Raw genomic sequence first — 27,166 nt, 5'->3', positions numbered from 1 at the left:
ACTTGCCTAGTTAAATAAAGGTAAAATAAAAAAATAAATAAACATGCAGTCATTGTATAACCTTCCATACAATGTAGAGTGTATAACAAAGAACAAATAGCAAAAACATGTATTTCACCTTTATTTAACCAGGTAAGCAAGTTGAGAACAAGTTCTCATTTACAATTGCGACCTGGCCAAGATAAAGCAAAGCAGACAAACAACGACACAGAGTTACACATGGAGTAAAACAAACATACAGTCAATAATACTGTAGAAACAAGTCTATATACAATGTGAGCAAATGAGGTGAGATAAGGGAGGTAAAGGCAAAAAAATGGCTATGGTGGCAAAGTAAATACAATATAGCAAGTAAAAACACTGGAATGGTAGATTTGCAGTGAAAGAATGTGCAAAGTAGAGATAAAAAATAATGGGGTGCAAAGGAGCAAAATAAATAAATAAATAAAATAAAAATAAATACAGTAGGGAAAGAGGTACAGTGGGGCAAAAAAGTATTTAGTCAGCCACCAATTGTGCAAGTTCTCCCACTTAAAAAGATGAGAGAGGCCTGTAATTTTCATCATAGGTACACTTCAACTATGGCAGACAAAATTAGAAAAAAAATCCAGAATATCACATTGTAGGATATTTCTGAATTTATTTGCAAATGATGGTGGAAAATAAGTATATAAGTGGGAGAACTTGCACAATTGGTGGCTGTAGTTGTTTGGGCTAAATTATAGGTGGGTTATGTACAGGTGCAGTAATCTGTGAGCTGCTCTGACAGCTGGTGCTTAAAGCTAGTGAGGGAGATAAGTGTTTCCAGTTTCAGAGATTTTTGTAGTTCGTTCCAGTCATTGGCAGCAGAGAACTGTAAGGAGAGGCGGCCAAAGACAGAATTGGTTTTGGGGGTGACCAGAGAGATATACCTGCGCATGCTACAGGTGGGTGATGCTATGGTGACCAGCGAGTTGAGATAAGGGGGGACTTTACCTAGCAGGGTCTTGTAGATGACATGGAGCCAGTGGGTTTGGCGACGAGTATGAAGCGAGGACCAGCCAACGAGAGCGTACAGGTAGCAATGGTGGGTAGTATATGGGGCTTTGGTGACAAAACGGATGGCACTGTGACAGACTGCATCCAATTTGTTGAATAGGGTATTGGAGGCTATTTTGTAAATGACATAGTCGAGGATTGGTAGGATGGTCAGTTTTACAAGGGTATGTTTGGCAGCATGAGTGAAGGATGCTTTGTTGCGAAATAGGAAGCCGATTCTAGATTTAACTTTGGATTGGAGATGATACATGATCAAATACAAATATTAGAATCCACTATAAAAGACTACCAGAACCCACTGGATTCTCCAATTACCTTGAATGAACTACAGGACAAAATCAAACCCCTCCAACCCAAAAAGGCCTGTGGTGTTGATGGTATCCTCAATGAAATTGTCAAATATACAGACAATGAAATCCAATTGGCTATACCAAAACTCTTTAACATCATCCTTAGCTCTGGCATCTTCCCCAATATTTGGAACCAAGGACTGATCACCCCAATCCACAAAAGTGGAGACAAATTTGACCTCAATAACTTCCGTAGGAAATGCATCAATAGCAACCTTGGGAAAATCGTCTTCATTATCATTAACAGCAGACTCGTACATTTCCTCAATGAAAACAATGTACTGAGCAAATGTCAAATTGACCTTGTACCAGATTATCGTATGACAGACCACGTATTTACCCTGCACACCCTAATTGACAAACAAACAAACCAAAACAAAGACTTCTCATGCTTTGTTAAAAAAAGCCTTCAACTCAATTTGGCATGAGGGTCTGCTATACAAATTGATGGAAAGTGGTGTGGGGGAAAAACATACAACATTATAAAATCCATCTACACAAACAACAAAAAAGGCAAAAAACACACACATTTCTTCACACAAGGCCGTGGGGTCAGACAGGGATGCAGCCTAAGCCCCACCCTCTTCAACATATATATCAATGAATTGGCGAGGGCACTAGAAAAGTCTGCAGCACCCGGCCTCACCCTACTAGAATCTGAAGTCAAATGTCTACTGTTTGCTGATGATCTGGTGCTTCTGTCACCAACCAAGGAGGGCCTACAACACCACCTAGATCTTCTGCACATATTCTGCCAGACCTGGGCCCTGACAGTAAATCTCAGTAAGACCAAAATAATGTTCCAAAAAAGATCCAGTCGCCAGGACCACAAATACAAATTCCATCTAGAGCCTGTTGCCCTAGAGCCCAGTAAAAATGATACGTACCTAAACATCAGCGCCACAGTTAACTTCTACAAAGCTGTGAACAATCTGAAAGACAAGGCAAGAAGGGCATTCTATGCCATCAAAAGGAACATCAAATTCGACATACCAATTCGGATCTGGCTAAAAATACTTGAATCAGTTATAGAACCCATTGCCCTTTATGGTTGTGAGGTCTGGGGTCCGCTCACCAACCAAGAATTCACAAAATGGGACAAACACCAAATTAAGACTCCGCAAGCAGAATTCTGCAAAAATATCCTAAGTGTAAAACGTAGAACACCAACTAATGCATGCAGAGCAGAATTAGGCCGATACCCGCTAATTATCAAAATCCAGAAAATAGCTGATAAATTCTACACCCACCTTAAAGGAAGCGATTCCCAAACCTTCCATATCAAAGCCATAACCTACAGAGAGATGAACCTGGAGAAGAGTCCTCTAAGCAAGCTGGTCCTGGGGCACTGTTCACAAACACAAACACACCCCACAGAGCCTCAGGACAGCAATACAATTAGACCCAGCCAAATCATGAGAAAACAAAAAGATAATTACTTTAACTAAAAAACAGAGCAAACTAGAATGCTATTTGGCCCTAAACAGAGAGTACACAGTGGCAGAATACCTGACCACTGTGACTGACCCAAACTTAAGGAAAGCTTTGACTATGTACAGACTCAGTGAGCATATCCTTGCTAATGAGAAAGGCCGCATAGCCTGTCTTCTCTTGAGAGCCAGGTCTGCCTATGTGCACACTGCCCACAAAATGAGGTGGAAACTGAGCTGCACTTCCTAACATCCTGCCCAATGTATGACCATATTAGAGACACATATTTCCCTCAGATTCCACAGATCCACAAAGAATTCGAAAACAAACCCGATTTCAATAAACTCCCATTTCTACTGGGTGAAATTCCACAGTGTGTAATCACAGCAGCAATATTTTTGACCTGTTGCCATAAGAAAAGGTCAACCAGTGAAGAACAAACACCATTGAAAATACAACCCATATTTATGCTTATTTATTTTCCCTTTTGTACTTTAACCATTTGTACATCGTTACATAGCTGTATATATACATAGTATGACATTTGTAATGTCTTTATTCTTTTGGAACTTCTGTGATTGTAATGTTTACTGTTCATTTTTATTGTTTATTTCACTTTTGCATATTATCTACTTCACTTGCTTTGGCAATGTTAACATATGATTCCCATGCCAATAAAGCACCTTTAATTGAATGGAGTGTTTCAGGACAGTTTAACTCTAAATCTGATGTCATATCTGTGTATTATGATAATGATCATGTAGAATTATATGTATGGATAAGTAGGCTACTTGAAGGAAATTGTCATTATCACCAGCGTTGTAGAGTGTATGCATCTGCACTAACTATAGCAGAGCGGTTGGATCAGAGCCATCCAACGTGACTCAACATAAGAAAGACAGACACATGGTGAGCACTCAGAGATTCTCTAGATACTGTGGGAACAGAACAGAGGGTGATTTAAGCACAAGCAATCAGCACCATAATTCCCTCAAATACACTTTCCCATTGATCCTGCCATTACTCCCCCACTGTCAGCTCTGAGCTACATAATCACTCATTTTTTAGGTTCCCTTACCTCCCTCCCTGCCTGCCTTAAAGTCAGGATGAAATGAAGGCAAGGCAAAACCTTTAGAATCTTCTTTATTTTTCCCAGAGACAACGTGGCCATTTCAGTGTGGAAATGCCAGTTGGCAGGGACATCATCAGAAGAAATCAGAAGAAATAGGCTACACATCGTGTCGTACTGGACACTGAAATCACACTGAGGGCTGTCAACGGAGGGCTGTAAGAGGGAGTGTGTTTGTGGGGTCAGTTGGGTTTTTTGTATAGACATGCAAAGCATGAAATGATTTATGTCTGTTTGTCTCTTCTCACACAATACACAGGCACACATGAGGGACAAGCCTCAGAGGTAATCTTTTAGTATACACTATTGAAGAATAAGCCAAAATAAATGTATGTACTTTACTGGCCATAATGTGCCCTGGCCGGTTGAAAATCCCATTAGTATTTGAATTAATTATGGATCCTCATAAGTTCCTGCCAAGGCAGAAGCTATTCTTCCTGGGGTCCAGCAAAATTAAGGCAGTTATACAATTAAAAAAAACATTACAATACATTTTACAACAGATTTCACAAAACAATAGGTGTGTGCCCTCAGGCCCCTACTCTACTAACCACATATCTACAACACAAAATCCATGTGTACGTGTGTGTATAGTGCACCCATTGCATTGTTGTTGTTGTTGTTGTTGTTGTTGTTGTCGTCATCATCTCCCTGACTCCAGTCTTAGTACCACCAGTAGACAGGGAGCATGCCTGTTCCATTAGCTACCTCCCGGAGGAGAGAAGGTCACCCGTCTCTTCACTCAATTACTCCAGTCTGAGCCATGCCTCCCTCCATTAGAGTGTCTAGCATCAGGGCTGCTCTGACCAGGCCATCAACCTGTCCTCTTCCCTCTCTCCCTGGCTTCTCCAATCAGACACAGAGAGAGCCGGGACACAGCTTACCGAACAGACAGGTCTCGTGACTAAAAAGGGGCTGGGGCCAGAGGTATTAAATAGATGACTACCTGTGCTGTGAGTTTGATACGAGTGTCAAGCACATCCTTGACAGCAGCCATCTGCTCTACTTCTATGTAGCATGCTGTGTAGGAATTTCTGGGCAGGTGTCACCCACTGTTCTCCCTTGGCCTACATGTGTTACTATGCTGGAGGCTATGATCATATGGCAACTCCTCTCCCTGTGCCAGGTCGCCACATCACTGACCGGGGTGACATCAAATTCATCCTACACCTACGTACTATGTTCACTATAAATGTCCACAGGCACTGTCCTAACTGAGAGGAGCTGTACTCTTGCACAGACACGACACCTCCAATGCATTGTGAAACTGTCAATTACCCCAATGGTTAATGTGTGCAGACCTGTATTTCATCTTAATAAGCATCTCCACGGACCCTGTTAGATTGACGCGGTATGACAATTAATTATTTGCCTCTCTGCCTGCAATATTCAGTGTAATAAATGTACCATGTTATGTTCCTCGGGTTTGTTATAGCAGGGAATTAGCCAGCCAACAACAGCAGCCAACAACAGGGAGAAAGAGCTCACCGTGGTCCTTTCAAAATATAATAGCCAAACTGAAATATGTGCATTAATCATTATTTCCATTTCCATTTCCAAACACTTCACATTATTCTTACAGTAATAACAGTGCACCTAACAGCATTATTGACCTTGGGAAATACTATTTAACATACCCATTTACACACACTGCATGGGCCGCTTTCTCTAATTGAGAGACAGTGTGGGTACTCCAGGATGGAAGACAGCTCATGCTGGTTAGAGCTGGTAAGAGTCTACTTTAGTTAATATATACAACAAAGTACACTGAAAAAATACATACACGCAACATGTAAAGTGTTGGTCCCATGTTTCATGATCTGAAATTAAAGATCCCCAAAATTTGCCATAAGCACAAAAAGCTTATTTCTCAAAAATGTTGGGCTGAAATTTGTTTACATCCCTGTTAGTGAGAATTTATTTTGCCAAGACAATCAATCTACCTGGTGTGGCTCAATTGGTAGACCATGGTGCGTGCAATGCCAAGGTTGTGGGTTTGATTCAACCATTTCAAATACTTGAAAAATCCTTCCAATGTTTACTTAAACAATAATTTGCTGTTTTCAACGGCTGATAAAGGCACAAAATGGGTGCTTGGGAAGTTCAAACAGCCCTGAAGGGGTATTAGGGAGGCTCAAACAGCCCTGAAGGGGTGTTAGGGAGGTTCAAACAGCCCTGAAGGGGTATTAGGGAGGTTCAAACAGCGCTAGAAGGGGTGTTAGGGAAGGTTCAAACAGCCCTGAAGGGGTGTTAGGAAAGGTTCAAACAGCCCTAGAAGGGGTGTTAGGGAGGTTCAAACAGCCCTGAAGGGGTATTAGGAAGGTTCAAACAGCCCTGAAGGGGTATTAGGAAGGTTCAAACAGCCCTAGAAGGGGTATTAGGAAGGTTCAAACAGCCCTATAAGGGGTGTTGGGGAGGTTCAAACAGCCCTGAAGGGGTATTAGGGAGGTTCAAACAGCCCTGAAGGGGTGTTAGGGAGGTTCAAACAGCCCTGAAGGGGTATTAGGGAGGTTCAAACAGCCCTATAAGGGGTGTTAGGGAGGTTCAAACAGCCCTGAAGGGGTGCTAGGGAGGTTCAAACAGCTCTAGAAGGGGTATTAGGGAGGTTCAAACAGCCCTGAAGGGGTGTTAGGGAGGTTCAAACAGCCCTGAAGGGGTATTAGGGAGGTTCAAACAGCCCTAGAAGGGGTGTTAGGGAGGTTCAAACAGCCCTGAAGGGGTACTAGGGAGGTTCAAACAGCCCTGAAGGGGTACTAGGGAGGTTCAAACAGCCCTGAAGGGGTGTTAGGGAAGGTTCAAACAGCCCTGAAGGGGTGTTAGGGAAGGTTCAAACAGCCTTGAAAGGGTGTTAGGGAGGTTCAAACAGCCCTAGAAGGGGTATTAGGAAGGTTCAAACAGCCCTAGAAGGGGTATTAGGGAGGTTCAAACAGCCCTGAAGGGGTGTTAGGGAGGTTCAAACAGCCCTGAAGGGATATTAGGGAGGTTCAAACAGCCCTGAAGGGGTGTTAGGGAGGTTCAAACAGCCCTGAAGGGGTATTAGGGAGGTTCAAACAGCCCTGAAGGGGTATTAGGGAGGTTCAAACAGCCCTGAAGGGGTATTAGGGAGGTACAAACAGCCCTGACAGGGTGTTAGGGAGGTTCAAACAGCCCTGAAGGGGTATTAGGGAGATTCAGACAGCCCTGAAGGGGTGTTAGGGAGGTTCAAACAGCCCTGAAGGGGTATTAGGGAGGTTCAAACAGCCCTGACGGGGTGTTAGGGAGGTTCAAACAGCCCTGACATGGTGTTAGGGAGGTTCAAACAGCCCTGAAGGGGTGTTAGGGAGGTTCAAACAGCCCTGAAGGGGTATTAGGGAGGTTCAAACAGCCCTAGAAGGGGTGTTCGGGAGGTTCAAACAGCCCTGACAGGGCGTTAGGGAGGTTCAAACAGCCCTGAAGGGGTATTAGGGAGGTTCAAACAGCCCTGAAGGGGTGTTAGGGAGGTTCAAACAGAGCTCAACAAAAGCCCCTGTGTGACTCACTGACAGGGTTGGGGAGTACTGGATTCCAAAAAAAACGGTCACTTTAATCCGTTTCGTTACCAGCTAAAATATTGTAATCAGATTACAGATTATTTTGAAAAACTAGATTGCTTTTTAATTCAGCAAGGATGTTTGCAAAAAAAATGTTGGGGACACTTCTCTGTTTCTCAATGACATTCAAATCAGATTTAAAAAATGGCACAAATTTAAGTTTGTTCCACCTGAGCAAGTCTGACCACAAGTCAGAGACCACTATGATGACACACCAAATGTGATTGATCGATCGTGTGGAAAGCGCAGGAATAGGGTTTTGTAGGCTACAGTCCAAGGTATGTCTTCCAATGGTGCTGCTGCTGTTGGCATCCAACGATGATCCAATTTGAATAAACACTTGGAGGTAAGGATGACAGCAGTGGTGTAGTCTACGGCGATACGGACATAATTTATTATTGAGATCTACATAGCACATTGATGTGAATCACACAGCTTCTCTCTTATTTAGCTATTTGCGCCTTACGGATGGATTGTGGTTGTTGTGGATGGCTGCTTACAAATCTAAATGTGTATTTGAACCCAATAATGGTTGAATTCAAGAAGTTTAAGCTGCCTATTAATCATTGTTTTTGAAACCAGTGGACAGCCAGTGAAAAATGTGCTCTTGCAACAGCTGCATAGTGTGGTTCCCAGCATATGGGCACATTTATCACTCCAGTGTAAATTGCTAATTTGTAATTACTTCTCCACTATTGGCCTATTTATTGCCTTATACCTCCTTACTTCATTTGCACACGTTGTATACATATTTTTCTATTGTTTTATTGACTGTACGTTTGTTCATGTGTAACTCTGTGTTGTTGTTTATGTCACACTGCTTTGCCACAACTTGGCCAGGTCGCAGTTGTAAATGAGAACTTGTTCTCAACTGGCGTACCTGGTTAAATAAATAAAAATAAATAAATATGGAATAAAAGTGGGGCTTTTATTGCTCAATATAATTCATGCTGATGAAAAACTAAAATCCATAGGCCTAACGGACACATGCTCCTACTCGCACACCTTTGATACTTAAAGGGTCAATCTGGAGGTTCTGCATCCATTTTTTGACTTATAAATTATATACATGTATATACATATATACAAAAGGTACCAGTCAAAAGTTTGGACACACATTCAAGGGTTTTTCTTTATTTTGTACTATTTTCTACATTGTAGAATAATAGTGAAGACATCCAAACTATAAAAAAAACACATATGGAATCATGTAGTAACCAAAAAAGGTGTTAAACAAATCAAAATATATTTTATATTTGAGATTATTCAAAGTAGCCACCCTTTGCCTTGTTGACAGCTTTGCACACTCTTGGCATTCTCTTAACCAGCTTCATGGAACGCATTTCAATTAACAGGTGTGCCTTCTTAAAAGTGAATTTGTTTTTTTGTTTGTCACAACATAACAATCAGTTGTGTTGTGACACGGTAGGGGTGGTATACAGAACATAGCCCTTTTTGGGAAATGACCAAGTCGATATTATGGCAAGAAAAGCTCAAATAAGCAAAGAGAAACGACAGTGCATCATTACTTTAAGACATTAAGGTCAGTCAATACGAACATTTACAAGAGCTTTGAACGTTTCTTCAAGTGCAGATCTAAAAACCATGAAGTGCTGTGATGAAACTGGCTCTCATGAGGACCGCCACAGGAATGGAAGACCTAGATTAACTTCTGCTGCAGAGAATAAGTTCATTTGAGTTACCAGCCTCAGAAATCGCAGCCCAAATAAATGCTTCACAGTGTTCAAGTAAAGGACACATCTCAACATCAACTGTTCAGAGGAGACTGCATGAATCAGGCCTTCATGGTCGAATTGCTGCATAGAAACCACTACTAAAGGACACCAATAATAACTTGCTTGGGCCAAGAAACACAAGCAATGGATATTAGACAGGTGAAAATCTGTCCTTTGGTCTGATGAGTCCAAATTTGAGATTTTTGGTTCCAACCGCTGTGTCTTTGTGAGACTCAGAGTAGGTGAACGGATGATCTCCGCATGTGTGGTTCCCACCGTAAAGCATGGAGGAGGATGTGTGATGGTGTGGGTGTGCTTTATTGGTGACACTGTCATTGATTAATTTAGAATTCAAGGCACACTTAACCAGCATGGCTACCACAGCATTCTGCAGCGATACGCCATCCCATCTGGTTTGCACTTAGTGGGACTATCATTTATTTTTCAACGGGAAAATTTGCTTTTTGGTGTCAGGGAAAATGTATGGAGTGAAAGGTACATACTTTTCTTTAGGAATGTAGTGAAGTAAAAGTAAAAATTGGCAAAATATACAGTTGAAGTCGGAAGTTTACATACAACTTAACATTTAAACTCAGTTTTTCACAACTCCTGACATTTAATCCTAGTAATAATTCCCTGTCTTAGGTCAGTTAGGATCACCACTTTACTTTTAAGAATGTGAAATGTCAGAATAATAGTGGAGAGAATGATTTATTTCAGCTTTTATTTCTTTCATCACATTCCCAGTGGGTCAGAAGTTAAAATACACTCAATTAGTATTTGGTAGCATTGCCTTTCAATTGTTAACCTGGGTCAAATGTTACGGGTATCCTTCCACAAGCTTCCCACAATAAGTTGGGTGAATTTTGGCCCATTCCTCTTGACAGAGCTGGTGTAACTGAGTCAGGTTTGCAGGCCTCCTTGCTCGCACACGCTTTTCAGTGCTGCCCACACATTTTCTATAGGATTGATGTCAGGACTTTTTCATGGCCACTCCAGTACCTTGCCGTTGTTGTCCTTAAGCCATTTTGCAACAACTTTGAAGTATGCTTGGGGTCATTGTCCATTTGGAAGACCCATTTGCAACCAAGCTTTAACTTCCTGACTGATGTCTTGAGATGATGCTTCAATATATCCACATATTGTCCCTCCTCATGATGCCATCTATTTTTTGACGTGCACCAGTCTCTCCTGCAACAAAGCGCCCCCACAACATTATGCTGCTACCCCCACGCTTCATAGTTGGGATGGTGTTCTTTGGCTTGCAAGACTCCCCCTTTTTCCTCCAAACATAACAATGGTCATTAAGGCCAAACAGTTCTATTTATGTTTCATCAGACAGGAGGACATTTCTCCAAAAAAGTACGATCTTTATCGCCATGTGCAGTTGCAAACTGTCGTCTGGCTTTTTTATGGCGGCTTTGGAGCAGTGGCTTCTTCTTTGCTGAGCGGCCTTTCAGGTTGTGTCGGTATAGGACTCTTTTAAGTGTGGATATAGATACTTTGTGCCTGTTTCCTCCAGCATCTTCACAAGGTCCTTTGCTGTTGTTCTTGGATTGATTTGCAATTTTCGCACCAAAGTACATTCATCTCTAGGAGACAGAACGCGTCTCCTTCCTGAGCGGTGTGATGGCTGCATGGTCCCATGGTTTTTATACTTGCGTACTATTGTTTGTACAGATGAACGTGGTACCTTCAGGCATTTGGAAATTGCTCCCAAGCATGAACCAGACTTGTGTTGAAGTCTACCATTTTTTTCTGAGGTCTTGGTTGATTTCTTTTGATGTTCCCATGATGTCAAGCAAAGAGGCACTGAGTTTGAAGGTAGGCCTTGAAATACATCCACAGGTACACCTCCAATTGACTTGAATGATGTCAATTAGCCTATCAGAAGCTTCTAAAGCCATGACATCATTTTCTGGAATATTCCAAGCTGCGCAGTCAACTTAGTGTGTGTAAACTTCTGACCCACTGGAATTGTGATACAGTGAATTATAAGTGGAATAATCTGTCTGTAATCAATTGTTGGAAAAATTACTTGTGTCATGTCATGCACAAAGTAGATGTCCTAACCGACTTGCCAAAACTATAGTTTGTTAACAAGAACTTTGTGGAGTGGTTGAAAAACAAGTTTTAATGACTCCAACACAAGTGTATGTAAAGTCAAATGCAGATACAAAAAAAAAACTACTTAAGTAGTACTTTTAAGTATTTTTACTTAAGTACTTTACACCACTGTGAATACATTGCGTCTTATTGTCTGCTCTTGGCCACAGAGCATCTGTGCTTCCATGTCTCTGCTCCATCTACAATGTTCCTCTGCTCTGTATGTCTGTGACGGAGGAGTCACATGATGCGTGGATGGCTGTATCGGTGTGTTTGTGTGTGCGCATGCAAGTGTGTGTGCTTGTGTGTGTGCATGGATGCCTGGTGTGCTTTGCCTCTCTGATTATTACTGCGTGGTAGAGATGATTCCCACGAAAGGAGGGCTGTGTTGGGATCGCCGTAGGGGATGACAGGGGTCGGCTGCTTCTCCTCATCAAACTCATGCAGATATAATAGCCCTTATTGTCAGGGAAACACAGCCTGCCGAATGAACCCAGGGATCTCTCATACAGATGTGGGATCTTAATTTGATACAGTTAAGTAGGAAACAGTAGGAAAATAATCCTGCAGCAACAGGAAATGGTCATTTTTGGTCATTTTTGTAGCGGTTGATACATTTTTCATAAGGGAAACTCAAGTGTGAAATTTCAAAATGGAAATGACAAACTTTAAGTGGCTATTTAAACCATATGTTCACATTATTACGACGTCTCACAGGCAACAGGCACATTTTATTTTGCATGAAGCAGTGAGATCTACTTTAGGTCTATTCTAAGACCGTGTAAGGTATCACGAAATGGCTGTTAACAACGACCTGATAAGACCAGTCACTAAAGAGCCAATTTAGTTTACATCTCAAGACAAGAGGATGACCCATATATAAGCCTTATATAAAAGGATAACATCAAATCAACATGAAATGATGCAGGAAGACCGATGGAAAGGGTTGCATCAAAAATAGCAACCATATTCATTCAGTCAATGACCGGTTTTGGATCCGAGGGGGAGTTTGGTGGTTGGGAGGCTGCATGGAGATTATTTTCTGTTCTAAACCTGCTGCACAACACTATGTCGACATTTTCTACAGCAGTCAAATCAAATAATACTTTGTCACATGCACCGAATACAACAAGTGTAGACTTTACTGTGAAATGCTTACTTACGAGCCCTTTCCCAACAATGAACAATGCAGTTAAAAAGTAAGAACATTTACAAATAGATAAAAATAAAATAGTAACAATAAAATAACACAATAAAAACTATAACGAGGCTATATACAGGCTATATACAAGCAGTACCGGTACAGAGTCAGTGTACTGGGGTACGAGGTAGTTGAGGTGATTGATTGAGGTAATATATACATGCAGGTTTGGTTAGGTGATTGATTGAAGTACTATGTACATGTAAGTAGGGGTGAAAAGTAGAAAGTACGGGTAGCCGTTTAATGAACTTTTCAGCAGCCTTATGGCTTTGGGGTTGAAGCTTTTCAGGAGCATTTTGGTCCCAGACTTGGCGCTCCGGTACTGCTTGCAGTGTGATAGCAGAGAGAACAGACTGTGACTTGGGTGACTGGAGTCTTTGACAATTTCTAGGGCCATCTTCTGAAACGTCTGGTATAGATGTCCTGGTTGACAGGGAGCTCGGCCACAGTGAAGTACTGGGCTGTACGCATTACCCCCTGTAAGGCCTTGTGGCCGAATACCAAACAGTTACCATACCAAGCGGTGATGCAGTCAGTCAAGATGCTCTCAATGGTGTAGCTGTAAAACCTTTTGAGGATCTCAGGGCTCAAGCCAAATCTTTTCAGCCTCCTAAGTGGGAAGAGAAGCTGTCGTGCCCTCTTCAGGACTGTGTTGGTGTGTGTGGACCATGGTAGGTCCTTGATGATGTGGACAAGAACTTGAAGCTCTCGACTGTCTCCACTATAGCCCCCTCTATGTGAATGGGGGCGTGCTCAGCCCTTCCGTTTCCTGTAGTCCACGCTCCTTTGTTTTGCTGACATTGAGGGAGAGGTTGTTGTCCTGGCACCACTCTGCCAGGTCTCTGACCTCCTTCCTGTAGGCTGTCTCAGTCTCTCAGCCATTGATAGTGCCGGGATGAGTGTGGGTGGGTGCGAGAATACAACACAACACAAACCCTCCCTGGTTGATCCCTGAACAGCATTTGGCAGCACGTGAGGACCAGCAAGTCCTCTTCTCACTCAGGTTATTACAGGACTGTTCTATAATATATGTGAGCATCAATTATGCATTGGCATTGGCTCTCAACTTCACTTAACTTCAACATCCAACGCACAACACAAACAAGATGTTAGAGAGAGCGGACCCTAGGTTTCCCTCTATACATTATATGTTACAGTTTATTCCTTACTAGTATCTGCATGTGTAATTCTGCATGCATGAACCCACAGAGAGATTGTGTGTTTGTGTGTATGATTGTGCAAGCTGGCTCGTCCATGTCTGTGTGTATATCTATAGGGAACAGCAGCCATTAATTAATTGCTGTGAGTTTACATTACAACAGGGTTCAGTGTAGGCATGCCAACTGGAAATAGCAGTAATTAATTCACACTTTTATTATGAGGAGATTAGGCCTACTGCCAGGGATGTGCCTCTGGAAGAGCAGCAATAACCTGGAGCGACTGCTCAACTCAGAGTCAGTTAGCACTACCAACAAGACCAACGAGGCCAACGAGGCCAACAAGGCCAACAAGACTAACAAGTCCAACAAGGATAACAAGACCAAAAAGGCCAACAAGGCCAACAAGGCCAACAAGGCAAACAAGACAAACAAGACAAACAAGACAAACGAAGACCAACGAAGGCCAACAAATACAACAAGAACAATAAGAACAACAAGACCAACAAGGCCAACAAGGCCATCAAGACCAACAAGACCAACAAGACCAACACGACCAACAAGGCAAACAAGGCCAACAATACCAACAAGACCAACAAGGCCAACAAGGCCAACAAGGCCAACAAGATCAACAAGAACAACAAGAACAATACGACCAACAAGACCAACAAGACCAATAAGACCAACAAGACCAACGAGACCAATGAGACCAATGAGACCAACAAGACTAACAAGGCCAACACTACCAACAAGAACAATAAGGCCAACAAGGCCAACAAGGCCAACAAGGCCAACAAGGCCAACAAGGCCAACAAGGCCAACAAGGCCAACAAGACCAACAAGACCAACAAGACAAAAATCTCTAATCTATCTAAACATATTGTAGCTCTTTTCACTCAAACCAGGATGGAGATGAAAGCAGTGCCCAATTCATGAACATCTCTGGGAAAACCACAGTCAAACTATTGGTGGTGCATCCTTCTCGTACACTGACCTCCACTCGCTATGGAGCTGTAACACATTAGACTGGTCCAGCCAGGTGGACTGATCACTGGTCAAGGACTAGGCCTGTCGATCATGTCATCATGGGTCTGCTGTGAGCTGTTGTTGGAGCAGAGTGTGAGACCATCTCTGATAGTGAGACCATTTCTGATAGTGCCATCTGGCAGCAGCGTCTCACTCTGTCAAACTCATTATCTTTCCTCAAACCTCTGGGTATGGAGTAAATCAACAGCAGGAGTCATGCAACACAACCAGCGGGATAAGACTCGGACTCATCCACTGAAATTCCACCACCAGCACGCACACACACACACAAGAGTGAGTATTAAGTACACACACACACACACATATGTGCATGCACACACACACATAATATGCATGCATGAGCAGAGCACGCACGCACACAGGCGTGCATGGAGGCACACACACACAGGCGTGCATGGAGGCACGCACGCACGCTCGCACCCCCCCCCCCCCCCCCCCCCCCCACACACACACACACACACACAGGCGTGCATGGAGGCACACACACACAGGAGTGCATGGAGGCACACACACACAGGCGTGCATGGAGATGCGCCGCGCCGCACCGCGCCTCCCCCCACACACAGTCTTATGTAACTTGTCAGGGGGCTACAGGTAAAAACACAGTATAGATCCTGTCACAGAGACAGTGTCTACCAGGGTTCCAGTTGGATGTGTTGGAGTCTCTCTCAGATAACACCTGAATGAATGGCTGTATCTGGTGGCTGCCATTTTCTATCAAATGCATTGCAACACATTAAAGGCAAGACATGGGAGGAGGAATTGTAGGGTGAACACTGGGGCAATATGCTGATTGGATAGTAGTTCTAGGACTAGACAGGACTCCAGACAGAACAGGACACAGCTTCCAGAGTACTGGCATGTGAGAGACTGACTCGTCATCTATCAGAGATGTAGTCTATGTGTGCTATGTTGTCTGAGCTGATCATCAACCAAATATCTGCCTAAATACCAGACTCACTCATGGTAGATTAACAGATTAACACGCATATGAATCAACATACATATCAGATCCAGGTCAACATGCTTATGTAAAGCAAATAAACAAAGGAGGTTAGGAGCCTACTACCATCAAATATGTTAATAAATTCAGTGTGAATATTAAAACGAATGGGTATACATGTTAAAGACGAACTCATGAACTCACACGCCTCTACAGTAGAAACAGAACTCTGGCTTAAATCAACTGTCACAACAGTGAGTGATCCTCTAAACACACTCTTTTACCTTAAAAACAGAACTCTGGCTTAAACCAACCGTCACAACAGCGAGTGATCCTCTAAACACACTCTTCTACCTTAGAAATATAACTCTGGCTTAAACCAACCGTCACAACAGTGAGTGATCCTCTAAACACACTCTTCTACCTTAAAAACAGAACTCTGGCTTAAACCAACCGTCACAACAGTGAGTGATCCTCTAAACACACTCTTCTACCTTAAAAACAGAACTCTGGCTTAAATCAACTGTCACAACAGTGAGTGATCCTCTAAACACACTCTTCTACCTTAGAAATATAACTCTGGCTTAAACCAACCGTCACAACAGTGAGTGATCCTCTAAACACATTCCTCTTTCTTTCTCTCACTCACCGGGTGTCCCCTCCTCCCTGTCGGACCTCATGTCCTCCTCCTCCTCCACAGTACAGGCTACGCTGGGCTCCACGGTCAGTGCTGGTGTGTGTTCTCATAGCAGAGGAACCCAACACAGACAGACACCATTCAGAAATGCACCATAGCACAGCAGCCTCTCTCCCAGCCACTCGCAGCTCTGGTCATTAGGTCCACCCAGCCAGGTTACTAGGAAGAGTTCCCCTGAGTGCGTGAGTGAGCCTGTTTTCTCTGTTCTCTCTAGCTATCTCCCTCTCTGTCATTTGCACGTTCTCTCTCTCAACCCCTCTCTCTCTCCCCCGCCCTTTTCTCTACCTGTTCTGGTACACGCCCAGAGGCAGTTTCCATTCCAAACCACTCCTCTTTTTAACCCTTCCCAGCTCTCTCTCTGGAATCTATCTATGGAGCTCTCTCTCTCTCTCTCTCTCTCTCTCTTACTCTCTCTCTCTCTCTCTCTCTCGGAGGAGGGAGGGCGTACCTGTAGGTGGTAGGACAGGTGAGTCACTGTTATAGCACTCCTACTCCACCTGATGGCAGAGAGTTGAATGCCACACTGTCCGTACAGTACAGGACTATATACTAACTATATACTGTATATACTATATACTTACTATATACTATACTGAACATCTCACTTACTGTACAGAGAACAATACACCTGTAGGGACTGTACTTGCATGTGAAAATAAAACTTGAAACTTGAGACATACAGTACTTCCTGGTCACAAATGAAAGTACATCAAAACAATTCCACACACATCACTGGGGTTGTTTATGTGAGAACGCAACCCAGGAAGTGCTGGTGTTTTCTCCCAGTCCCAGGGCCCAAGAAAGGGACAGCAGGTGCAGTCAGGTAGAGGAACAGAGATAAGCCCAGCATTGGTTAAAGGAAGTGTAAACAAGACACTGGGGGGGATTCATTTCAGAGTAAAATCTGACTTCCTGCTGGCTATTTTTACTCCTGAAACATTGTAGCTTAGTACTAACGTGTACAGTTTGTATAGACTGAAAGTGTTGTATTATTATGTTTACTGTATTAGTAATACATAAACTTGCAACTAAAAATGTAACATGCATATTTTTTCCATCCTCAAATGGATTTAGATGTTTCTTATGATTCTGTCACAGAATTTCATTACTTGGCTACCACAAACCTAATATAGTGCTATTTTCTAGTGCTAAGCCTGCACGGAATAATTATGTCTCAAATATAGAATACATATGTGCATATTTAGACTTATGTGTGGGAGAGAGTGTGTCACCTATTGCTATTGAAGTAATGAGCACAAGTAAGCCATCTATCATGCTTGTCAGTGGATGATGCTCCAATGTGTGTGTTTCATCTTTCAACATGGCCCAAACATCACAGACATTTTAGCCAGATGCTTGTCAACTGATGCAATGGATCTGTTACTCACTCACTCACTCGCTCGCTGGCTGGCTGGCTGGCTGGCTGGCTGGCTGGCTGGCTGGCTGGCTGGCTGGCTGGCTGGCTGGCTGGCTGGCTGGCTTGCTGACTGACTGACTGACTGATTCACTGACTGCTCAATAATCACAGTCATGTGTCATTCTCATTCTCATTCATCTAACGCCCATTCAGAGTTTACTTGTTTCAGCCTTGGTTTCAGTGTAGCTGGAATCAATTGACTGATATTTTTACTTACGGTTACCCTTCTCATGATGCTGCTCTTTTGTCTTCATACTCTCAGTCCTCTATCCTGTCTTTTCACCCCTCATACAGCTATCCTTGATGTCATAACTAAACACATTGAACGTGGACTACAGGAAAAGGTGGGCCGAACAGGCCCCCATTAACATCGACTGGGCTGTGGTGGAGCAGGTCGAGAGCTTCAAGTTCCTTGGTGTCCACATCACCAACAAACCATCATGGTCCAGACATACCAAGACAGTTGTGAAGAGGTCACAACAAAACCTTTCCCCCCTCAGGAGACTGAAAAGATTTGGCATGGGCCCCCAGATTCTGTAAAGGTTTTACAGCTGCACCACAGAGAGCATCACCGCTTGGTATGGCAACTGCTCGACATCTGACCACAAGAAGCTACAGAGGGTGGTGCGAACGACCCGGTACATCACTGGAGCAAAGCTTCCTGCCATCCAGGACCTACATACTGTTGAAGTCGGAGGTTTACATACAACTTAGCCAAATACATTTAAACTCAGTTTTTCACAATTCCTGACATTTAATCCTAGTAAAAAGTCCCTGTTTTAGGTCTGCTTTTATTTCTTTCATCACATTCCCAGTGGGTCAGAAGTTTACATACACTCAATTAGTATTTGGTAGCATTGCCTTTCAATTGTTTAACTTGGGTCAAACGTTTCGGGTAGCCTTCCACAAGCTTCCCACAATAAGTTAGGTGAATTTTGGTCAATTCCTCTTGACAGAGCTGGTGTAACTGAGTCAGGTTTGTAGGCCTCCTTGCTCGCATACGCTTTTTCAGTTCTGCCCACAAATTCTCTACAAGATTGAGACATAACGATGGTCATTCATCAGACCAGAGGACATTTCTCCAAAACAGTACAATCTTTGTCCCCATGTGCAGTTGCAAACCGTAGTCTGGCTTTTTTATGGCGGTTTTGGAGCGGTGGCTTCTTCCTTCCTGAGCGGCCTTTCAGGTTATGTCGATATAGGACTCGTTTTACTGTGGATATAGATACTTTGTAAATGTTTCCTCAAGCATCTTCACAAGGTCCTTTGCTGTTGTTCTTGGATTGATTTGCAATATTTGCACCGAAGTTCATTCATCTCTAGGAGACAGAACGCCTCTCCTTCCTGAGCGGTATGATGCCTGCGTGGTCCCATGGTGTTTATACTTGCGTACTATTGTTTGTACAGATGAATGTGGTACCTTCAGGCATTTGGAAATTGCTCCCAAGGATGAACCAGACTTGTTCAACCAGACCATTTTTTTCTGAGGTCTTAGCTGATTTCTTTTGATTTTCCCATGATGTCAAGCAAAGAGGCACTGAGTTTGAAGGTAGGCATACATCTACTTATTTTCCACCATAATTTGCAAATAAATTCATAAAAAATCCTACAATGTGATTTTCTGGATTTCTTTTTCTCATTTTGTCTGTCATAGTTGAAGTGAACCTATGATGAAAACTCCAGGCCTTTCTCATCTTTTTAAGTGGGAGAACTTGCACAATTGGTGGCTGACTAAATACTTTTTTGCCCCACTGTATACAGACCACACATTCCAATTGTCTTAAACTCTTTAACATCATCCGTAGCTCTGGAATCTTCCCCAATATTAGGAACCAAGGACTGATATCCACAATCCACAAAAGTGGAGACAAATTGTTCCCTAATAACTACCGTGGGAAATGCATCCCTCATCCTTGGGTAAATCCTCTGCATTATCATTAACAGCAGACCAGTACATTTCCTCAGTGAAAACAATGTACTGAGCAAATGTCATATTGGCTTTATACCAAATGAACGTACGACAGATCACATACTCACCCTGCACACCCTAAGTGACAAACAAACAAACCAAAGGTCTTCTCATGCTTTGTTAACTTCACAAAATATTTGGAATAATCGTGTCATGAGGGTCTGCTATAGAAATAGATGAAAAGTGGGGTTCAGGGAAAAATATACGACATTATAAAATCCGTGTACATTATTTAACTAGGCAAGTCAGATAAGAACAAATTCTTATTTGTAAAGGACAACCCAGGAACAGTGGGATAACTGCCTTGTTCAGGGGCAGAACGACATAATATTTGCTTGTCAGGGCAGGGATTTGATCTTGCAATCTTGTAGTTACTAGTCCAATGCTCTGACCACTAGGCTACCTGCCGCCCCAAAACATAAACAACAAGTGTGAGGTTAGAAATGGCAAAAAACAACATTTTGAATAGATATGCAATACTTCACTAGATCACTCTAAAACTTTGCACATACAGTGCTGCTATCTAGGTGCCAAAGTTTAAATTGCGCCTGGGCTAGAATAATTCATTATGACCTTTCTCTTGCATTTCAAAGATGATGGTATACATTTTTTTTAAACATTTCCACAAATGTCATTTTAGGCAAACATTTAAAAAAAGGGTCCGATCCTTAAGAGATTCATTTTGGGTCAATCACAGTGGTCAGGTATTCTGCCAGTGTGTACTCTCTGTTTAGGGCCAAATAATATTCTAGTTTGCTCTGTTTTTTTGGTAATTCTTTCCAGTGGTCTAATTGTGTTGCTGTCCTGGGGCTTTATGGGGTCTGTTGGTGTTTGTGAACAGAGCCCCAGGACCAGCTTGCTTAGGGGACTCTTCTCCAGGTCCATCTCTGTAGGTGATGGCTTTGTTATGGAAGGTTTGGGAATCTCTTCCTTTTAGGTGGTTGTAGAATTTACAAGCTGGACTTTGGTAATTAGCCGGTTTAAGCCAAATTCTGCTCTGCATGCATTATTTGGTGTTTTACTTTGTACAGTCTGGGTGCTGCAGACTTTTCTAGTGCCCTCGCCAATTTGTTGATGTATATGTTGAAGAGGGTGGGGCTCTCCCTCTCTCTCCTGCACCCCCCCCCCTCTCTCTCGCTTCCTCGCTCGCTCGCTCCCTCCCTCCCTCTCTTTCTCTTCCCTATCTTATTCTCGCTCCCTTCCTCTCCCCCTCCATTTCTCTCCCTCTCCTCCTCCCTCTCTTTCTCTGCTCCCCCTGTCCTCCAGCTGCACCAGATGATTGGTCACTCTGCATTATAAGCACATGAGAGTGTTGATGGAGAGCTGAGAAAGACGGGCATTAAGATATTAATAATTGCCCTGGGAGGGGAAGAAGGGAGGGAAGGAGTGAGAGATGAAGGAGTGACTCAGATAGATACTACCTCTGGCTGACTGAAGTGTCATGAGGCTCATTTAATGACCTGAGAGTGTACTTCTGCTGCTTGAAGGGGCAGTATTCGATGAAATGATTTCAATTACAATTGTGGGGGACACTCTTCTGGCTTTCTGGCAGCGTGATAAAGAATAATGGGTATCATTAAGTAGGAGAAAATGAAATGCCCACAAGACTTATATATTGACCAATAAGCTTCAGGTGATCAATACTCTTTATGACAATCCTCCTCAGTATCGTTACTGATCATCAAGATCACAACTAAGAGAGAGAGCTTTTATTCAGAAAGTTCTTTAGAGGGAAAATTAGATGCCATTTACCTCAAAATGAAGACTGTGATTAGAGCATAAAATGACCAAAACCACAATACAACAAAGACGAACATCAATAGTACTCTTCTCTATTCAGATGCTACAACAATAGAATGTAAAGAGGTTACATCTGCCCCTCTCACCCCATTCAGCTCTGCTATCAATGTTTCTCTGCATTGTGTCTGAGCCCAGCACAGAATTGGCTGTATACAGTACATTGCCAAGCAGATCATTAAACCTGTGTGCGTGCGTGCGTGCGTGCGTGCAGGCAGGCAGGCAGGCAGGCAGGCAGGCAGGCAGGCAGGCAGGCAGGCAGGCAGGCAGGCAGGCAGGCAGGCAGACAGAGACTCACAGGCCTTTGCTCCTGTCTGTGTCCACCCATCTGACATGCTGACAGGTCTTTGTCTCAACTCCTGGCACAAATCACCATGCACACACTTCCTTCCGTCACCAAGGCAACGCCCCATATTTCCAATGGCAACACCTTACCTTTATCAAGCGAGGAGTCTGGAGTCCCAAAGTCCATGAGGCTGGAGATCTCTGTCTGGTAACAGATATCGCTCACCACCGACTTCTGCCTGTAATTACCGGCAGGATCTGTCAGACAAAACACAATAGGACATATGACAACAGATCTCTTCAGGAAGACGTCTTTCTAAAGAGGAAGGACAGTTATTATTAGCATTTACAAAGCCAAGGAGCACTAACATGACTCACACAGGTGGTGAATAGCTGTGTGTCTGTGTGTGATTGTGTGTACATGTGTGTACATGTGCGCGTGTGTGTGAAAGAGTGACAGAAAGAGAGAGAAAGAGTGAGCGAGTAATCAAATGAGTCACTGTCTGCGTTAAACTTGTGATGTGATGAAACTTCCATACACACTGCTGAGAGGTTTTCAAAAACAAACAATTATGTTTGAAATTGGCAGAGCCATTATAGATATGAATTGAGTTTGACAGGCACTATTCTAATGAACAATACAGCTAATAGATTTTTGCATGTTTAACAATTGCAGGAGAAATGGGAGGACAGTTTTCATACAGATCATACTCTGCTCACATTTTCAATCCACTGTCTTATTCCTTTTCACACTTTTTCTCTCATACTGTCTCTCTCTATCTTGCTCCGCCAAACGTTTTTGCATTCAATACAATGATTTAATGTTTCTTATCGAACTCTGGTGCTTGAACTCTACAGGTGAAGGTTCATCTGCTGTCCGTCTCTCTCCTCTTGTCTATCCTCCTCTCTATCCTCTTCTTCTCTATCCTCCTATCTCCTCCTCTCTATCCTCCTCTCTATCCTCCTCTTGTCTATCCTCCTCTCTTCTCCTCTTTATCCTCCTCTCTCACCTCCTCTCTCTCCCCCTCTCTATCCTCCTCTCTCTCCTTCTCTTATCCTTCTCTCTCTCCTCCTCTCTCCACCTCTCTTTCCTCCTCTCTCACCTCCTCTCTCCTCCTCTCTCTCCTCCTCTCTGTCCTCCACTCTCTCCTCTCTCTCCTCCTCTCTACCCTCTCTCTCCTCCTCTCTGTCCTCCTCTCTCTCATCCTCTTATCCACTCTCTGTCCTCCTCTCTCTCCTCCTCTCTCTCCCCCTCTCTATCCTCCTCTCTCTCCTTCTCTTATCCTTCTCTCTCTCCTCCTCTCTCCACCTCTCTTTCCTCCTCTCTCACCTCCTCTCTCCTCCTCTTTATCCTCCTCTCTATTCTCCTCTCTCTCCTCCTCTCTATCCACCTCTCTTATCCTCCTCTCCTCCTCTCTGTCCTCCTCTTTATCCTCCTCTCTATCCTCCTATCTCTCCTCCTCTCTCTCCTCCTCTCTGTCCTCCACTCTCTCCTCTCTCTCCTCCTCTCTACCCTCTCTCTCCTCCTCTCTGTCCTCCTCTCTCTCATCCTCTTATCCACTCTCTGTCCTCCTCTCTCTCCTCCTCTTCATCCTCCTCTCTCTCCTTCTCCTCTCTATCCTCCTCTCTCTCCTCTTATCCTCTCTCACCTCCTCTCTCCTCCTCTCTCTCCTCCTCTTTATCCTCCTCTCTATTCTCCTCTCTCTCCTCCTCTCTATCCACCTCTCTTATCCTCCTCTCCTCCTCTCCGTCCTCCTCTCTTTCCTCCTCTCTATCCTCTTCTCTATTCTCCTCTCTATCCTCCTCTTTATCCTCCTCTCTATCCTCCTCTCTCTCCTCCTCTCTCTCCCCCTCTCTGTCCTCCACTCTCTCCTCTCTCTCCTCCTCTCTATACTCTCTCTCCTCCTCTCTGTCCTCCTCTCTCTCCTCCTCTCTATCCACCGCTCGTATCCTCCTCTCTGTCCACCTCCTCTCTCTCCTCCTCTCTCCACCTCTCTCTCCTCCTCTCTCTCCTCCTCTTTATCCTCCTCTTTATCCTCCTCTATATTCTCCTCTCTCTCCTCCTCTCTATCCACCTCTCTTATCCACCTCTCTTATCCTCCTCTCCGTCCTCCTCTCTTTCCTCCTCTCTATCCTCCTCTCTATTCTCCTCTCTATCCTCCTCTTTATCCTCCTCTCTATCCTCCTCTCTCTCCTCCTCTCTCTCCTCCTCTCTATCCTCTCTCTCCTCCTCTCTATCCTCCCTCTCCTCCTCTCTATCCTCCTCTCTCTCCTCCTCTTATCCACTCTCTGTCCTCCTCTCTCTCCTCCTCTTCATCCTCCTCTCTCTCCTTCTCCTCTCTATCCTCCTCTCTCTCCTCTTATCCACTCTCTCCCCCTCTTTATCCTTCTCTCTCTCCTCCTCTCTCTCCTCTCTATCCTCCTCCTCTCTGCTCCTCCCCCACTTTCCACTGATAGTTCTGTTTTTATTAACTCATGTCATTTTCAGCTCTAAATGTGAACAGAGGAAAGGCACCAGCTAACTCTCATTATAAACTGAATGGTTCGAGCCCTGAATGCTGATTGTCTGACAGCCATTGTATATCCGACCATATACCACGGGTATGACAAAACATTTATTTTCACTGCTCTAATAACCAGTTAATAATAGCAATAAGGCACCTCGGGGGTTTGTGATATATGGCCAATATACCACGGCTCTGCATCGCGCATAAGAACAGCCCTTAGCCGTGGTATATTGGCCATTTACAACATCAACACAGGCCTTATTACTTAATTATACCATTCTTTATTTTTCCTCTCCTCTCCTCTCCTCTTCCTCTGCCTAATCCTCCTCCTCCTCCACTACCTCATCTTCCTTCCCCACTCCCTCTTCATCATCCTCCATCTCATCCACCTCCACCACCTCTTCATCATCCTCCTCCTTCACCACCTCCTCTTCCTTCCCCACTCCCTCCTCATCATCCTACACCACCTCTTCATCATCCTCCACCTCCTCCTCCACCACCTCCTCCTCCTCCCCCTACTCTTCCATCTATGAGGGACTATAAAAGAAACACATGTTCACAGGAGAGGTGGCAGCAATATTTCTGCATGAACATGAAGTCATTTTCTGTAGCAGGCCCAAAAGACAAAAAGTTAAATAATTTCTTCAGAAGATAGCGTCCCTGGCATTGATCTGCCGTTCTTCTCGCTAAAGAATAAACGTGTTCAGAGACAGGCTATTCCCATGCTGGTCAAGCACAGGAGATCTCGTTGTCTGGTGTACAACTGTATCATGACAAGACACTGGATCCATTTTAGTCAATTAGCAGATGCTCTTACCCAGAGAAACATACAGAAGCAAGGTTAAGTGACTTGCTAAAGGGCACATCGGCATATATGTCTCCTTGTCAGCTCAGGGATTTGAACCAGCAACCTTTTGGTTACTCTAAAGCGCCAGGCTACCTGCTTCTCCGAACACAACCCTGATCTGTCAGCTAATTCACAGGCACACCTCTCCTCATCTTCTATTCTGTCGTGTCAGCTGCCCACTGCACTGAAGATAGGAAACACTGTCACCACTGATAAATCCACCATAATTGAGAATTTCAATAAGCATTTTTCTACGGCTGGCCATGCTTTCCACCTGGCTACTCCTACCCCGGTCAACAGCACTGCACCCCCCACAACAACTCGCCCAAGCCTTCCCCATTTCTCCTTCTCCCAAATCTGCTCAGCTGATGTTCTGAATGAGCTGCAAAATCTGGACCCCTACAAATCAGCCGGGCTAGACAATCTGGACCCTTTCTTTCTAAAATTATCTGCCAAAATTGTTGCCACCCCTATTACTAGCCTGTTCAACCTCTCTTTCGTGTCGTCTGAGATTCCCAAAGATTGGAAAGCAGCTGCGGTCATCCCCCTCTTCAAAGGGGGTGACACTCTTGACCCAAACTGCTACAGACCTATATCTATCCTACCATGCCTTTCTAAGGTCTTCGAAAGCCAAGTCAACAAACAGATTACCGACCATTTCGAATCTCACCATACCTTCTCTGCTATGCAATCTGGTTTCAGAGCTGGTCATGGGTGCACCTCAGCCACGCTCAAGGTCCTAAATGATATCTTAACCGCCATCGATAAGAAACATTACTGTGCAGCCGTATTCATTGATCTGGCCAAGGCTTTCGACTCTGTCAATCACCACATCCTCATCGGCAGACTCGACAGCCTTGGTTTCTCAAATGATTGCCTCGCCTGGTTCACCAACTACTTCTCTGATAGAGTTCAGTGTGTCAAATCGGAGGGTCTGCTGTCCGGACCTCTGGCAGTCTCTATGGGGGTGCCACAGGGTTCAATTCTTGGACCGACTCTCTTCTCTGTATACATCAATGAGGTCGCTCATGCTGCTGGTGAGTCTCTGATCCACCTCTACGCAGACGACATCATTCTGTATACTTCTGGCCCTTCTTTGGACACTGTGTTAACAACCCTCCAGGCAAGCTTCAATGCCATACAACTCTCCTTCCGTGGCCTCCAATTGCTCTTAAATACAAGTAAAACTAAATGCATGCTCTTCAACCGATCGCTACCTGTACCTACCCGCCTGTCCAACATTACTACTCTGGACGGCTCTGACTTAGAATACGTGGACAACTACAAATACTTAGGTGTCTGGTTAGACTGTAAACTCTCCTTCCAGACCCATATCAAACATCTCCAATCCAAAGTTAAATCTAGAATTGGCTTCCTATTTCGCAACAAAGCATCCTTCACTCATGCTGCCAAACATACCCTTGTAAAACTGACCATCCTACCAATCCTCGACTTTGGCGATGTCATTTACAAAATAGCCTCCAATACCCTACTCAACAAATTGGATGCAGTCTATCACAGTGCAATCCGTTTTGTCACCAAAGCCCCATATACTACCCACCATTGCGACCTGTACGCTCTCGTTGGCTGGCCCTCGCTTCATACTCGTCGCCAAACCCACTGGCTCCATGTCATCTACAAGACCCTGCTAGGTAAAGTCCCCCCTTATCTCAGCTCGCTGGGCACCATAGCATCTCCCACCTGTAGCACACGCTCCAGCAGGTATATCTCTCTAGTCACCCCCAAAACCAATTCTTTCTTTGGCCGCCTCTCTTTCCAGTTCTCTGCTGCCAATGACTGGAACGAACTACAAAAATCTCTGAAACTGGAAACACTTATCTCCCTCACTAGCTTTAAGCACCAACTGTCAGAGCAGCTCACAGATTACTGCACCTGTACATAGCCCACCTATAATTTAGCCCAAACAACTACCTCTTTTC

At 43.9% G+C, this 27,166-nt stretch overlaps 1 protein-coding gene across 6 annotated transcripts in view; it reads right to left on the bottom strand.

The window, feature by feature from the left end:
• The window catches only part of LOC110494640 (kazrin), a 243,714-nt gene that overhangs the window by 25,302 nt on the left and 191,246 nt on the right, over window positions 1–27,166 (bottom strand). For 5 of the 6 annotated variants that reach the window (XR_016488067.1, XR_005036682.2, XM_021569878.3 and 2 more), the window contains exon 4: window positions 22,023–22,130. Coding sequence is in view for 4 of the 6 variants with exons in the window: in XM_021569878.3 (XP_021425553.3) it covers window positions 22,023–22,130 (108 nt within the window). In the remaining 2 variants the exon portion in view is untranslated. Of the gene's footprint in view, window positions 1–16,356; window positions 16,697–22,022; window positions 22,131–27,166 lie in introns of those variants that run through there. The other variant, XM_021569879.3, reaches the window with a different exon arrangement.

The sequence above is a fragment of the Oncorhynchus mykiss genome, chromosome 17, assembly GCF_057628025.1.
Source record: "Oncorhynchus mykiss isolate SJ-2025 chromosome 17, ASM5762802v1, whole genome shotgun sequence".
NCBI classification, from domain to species: domain Eukaryota; kingdom Metazoa; phylum Chordata; class Actinopteri; order Salmoniformes; family Salmonidae; genus Oncorhynchus; species Oncorhynchus mykiss.
Note: the sequence above shows the minus strand (reverse complement) of the source record. Positions and strands in the feature narration are given on the sequence as shown.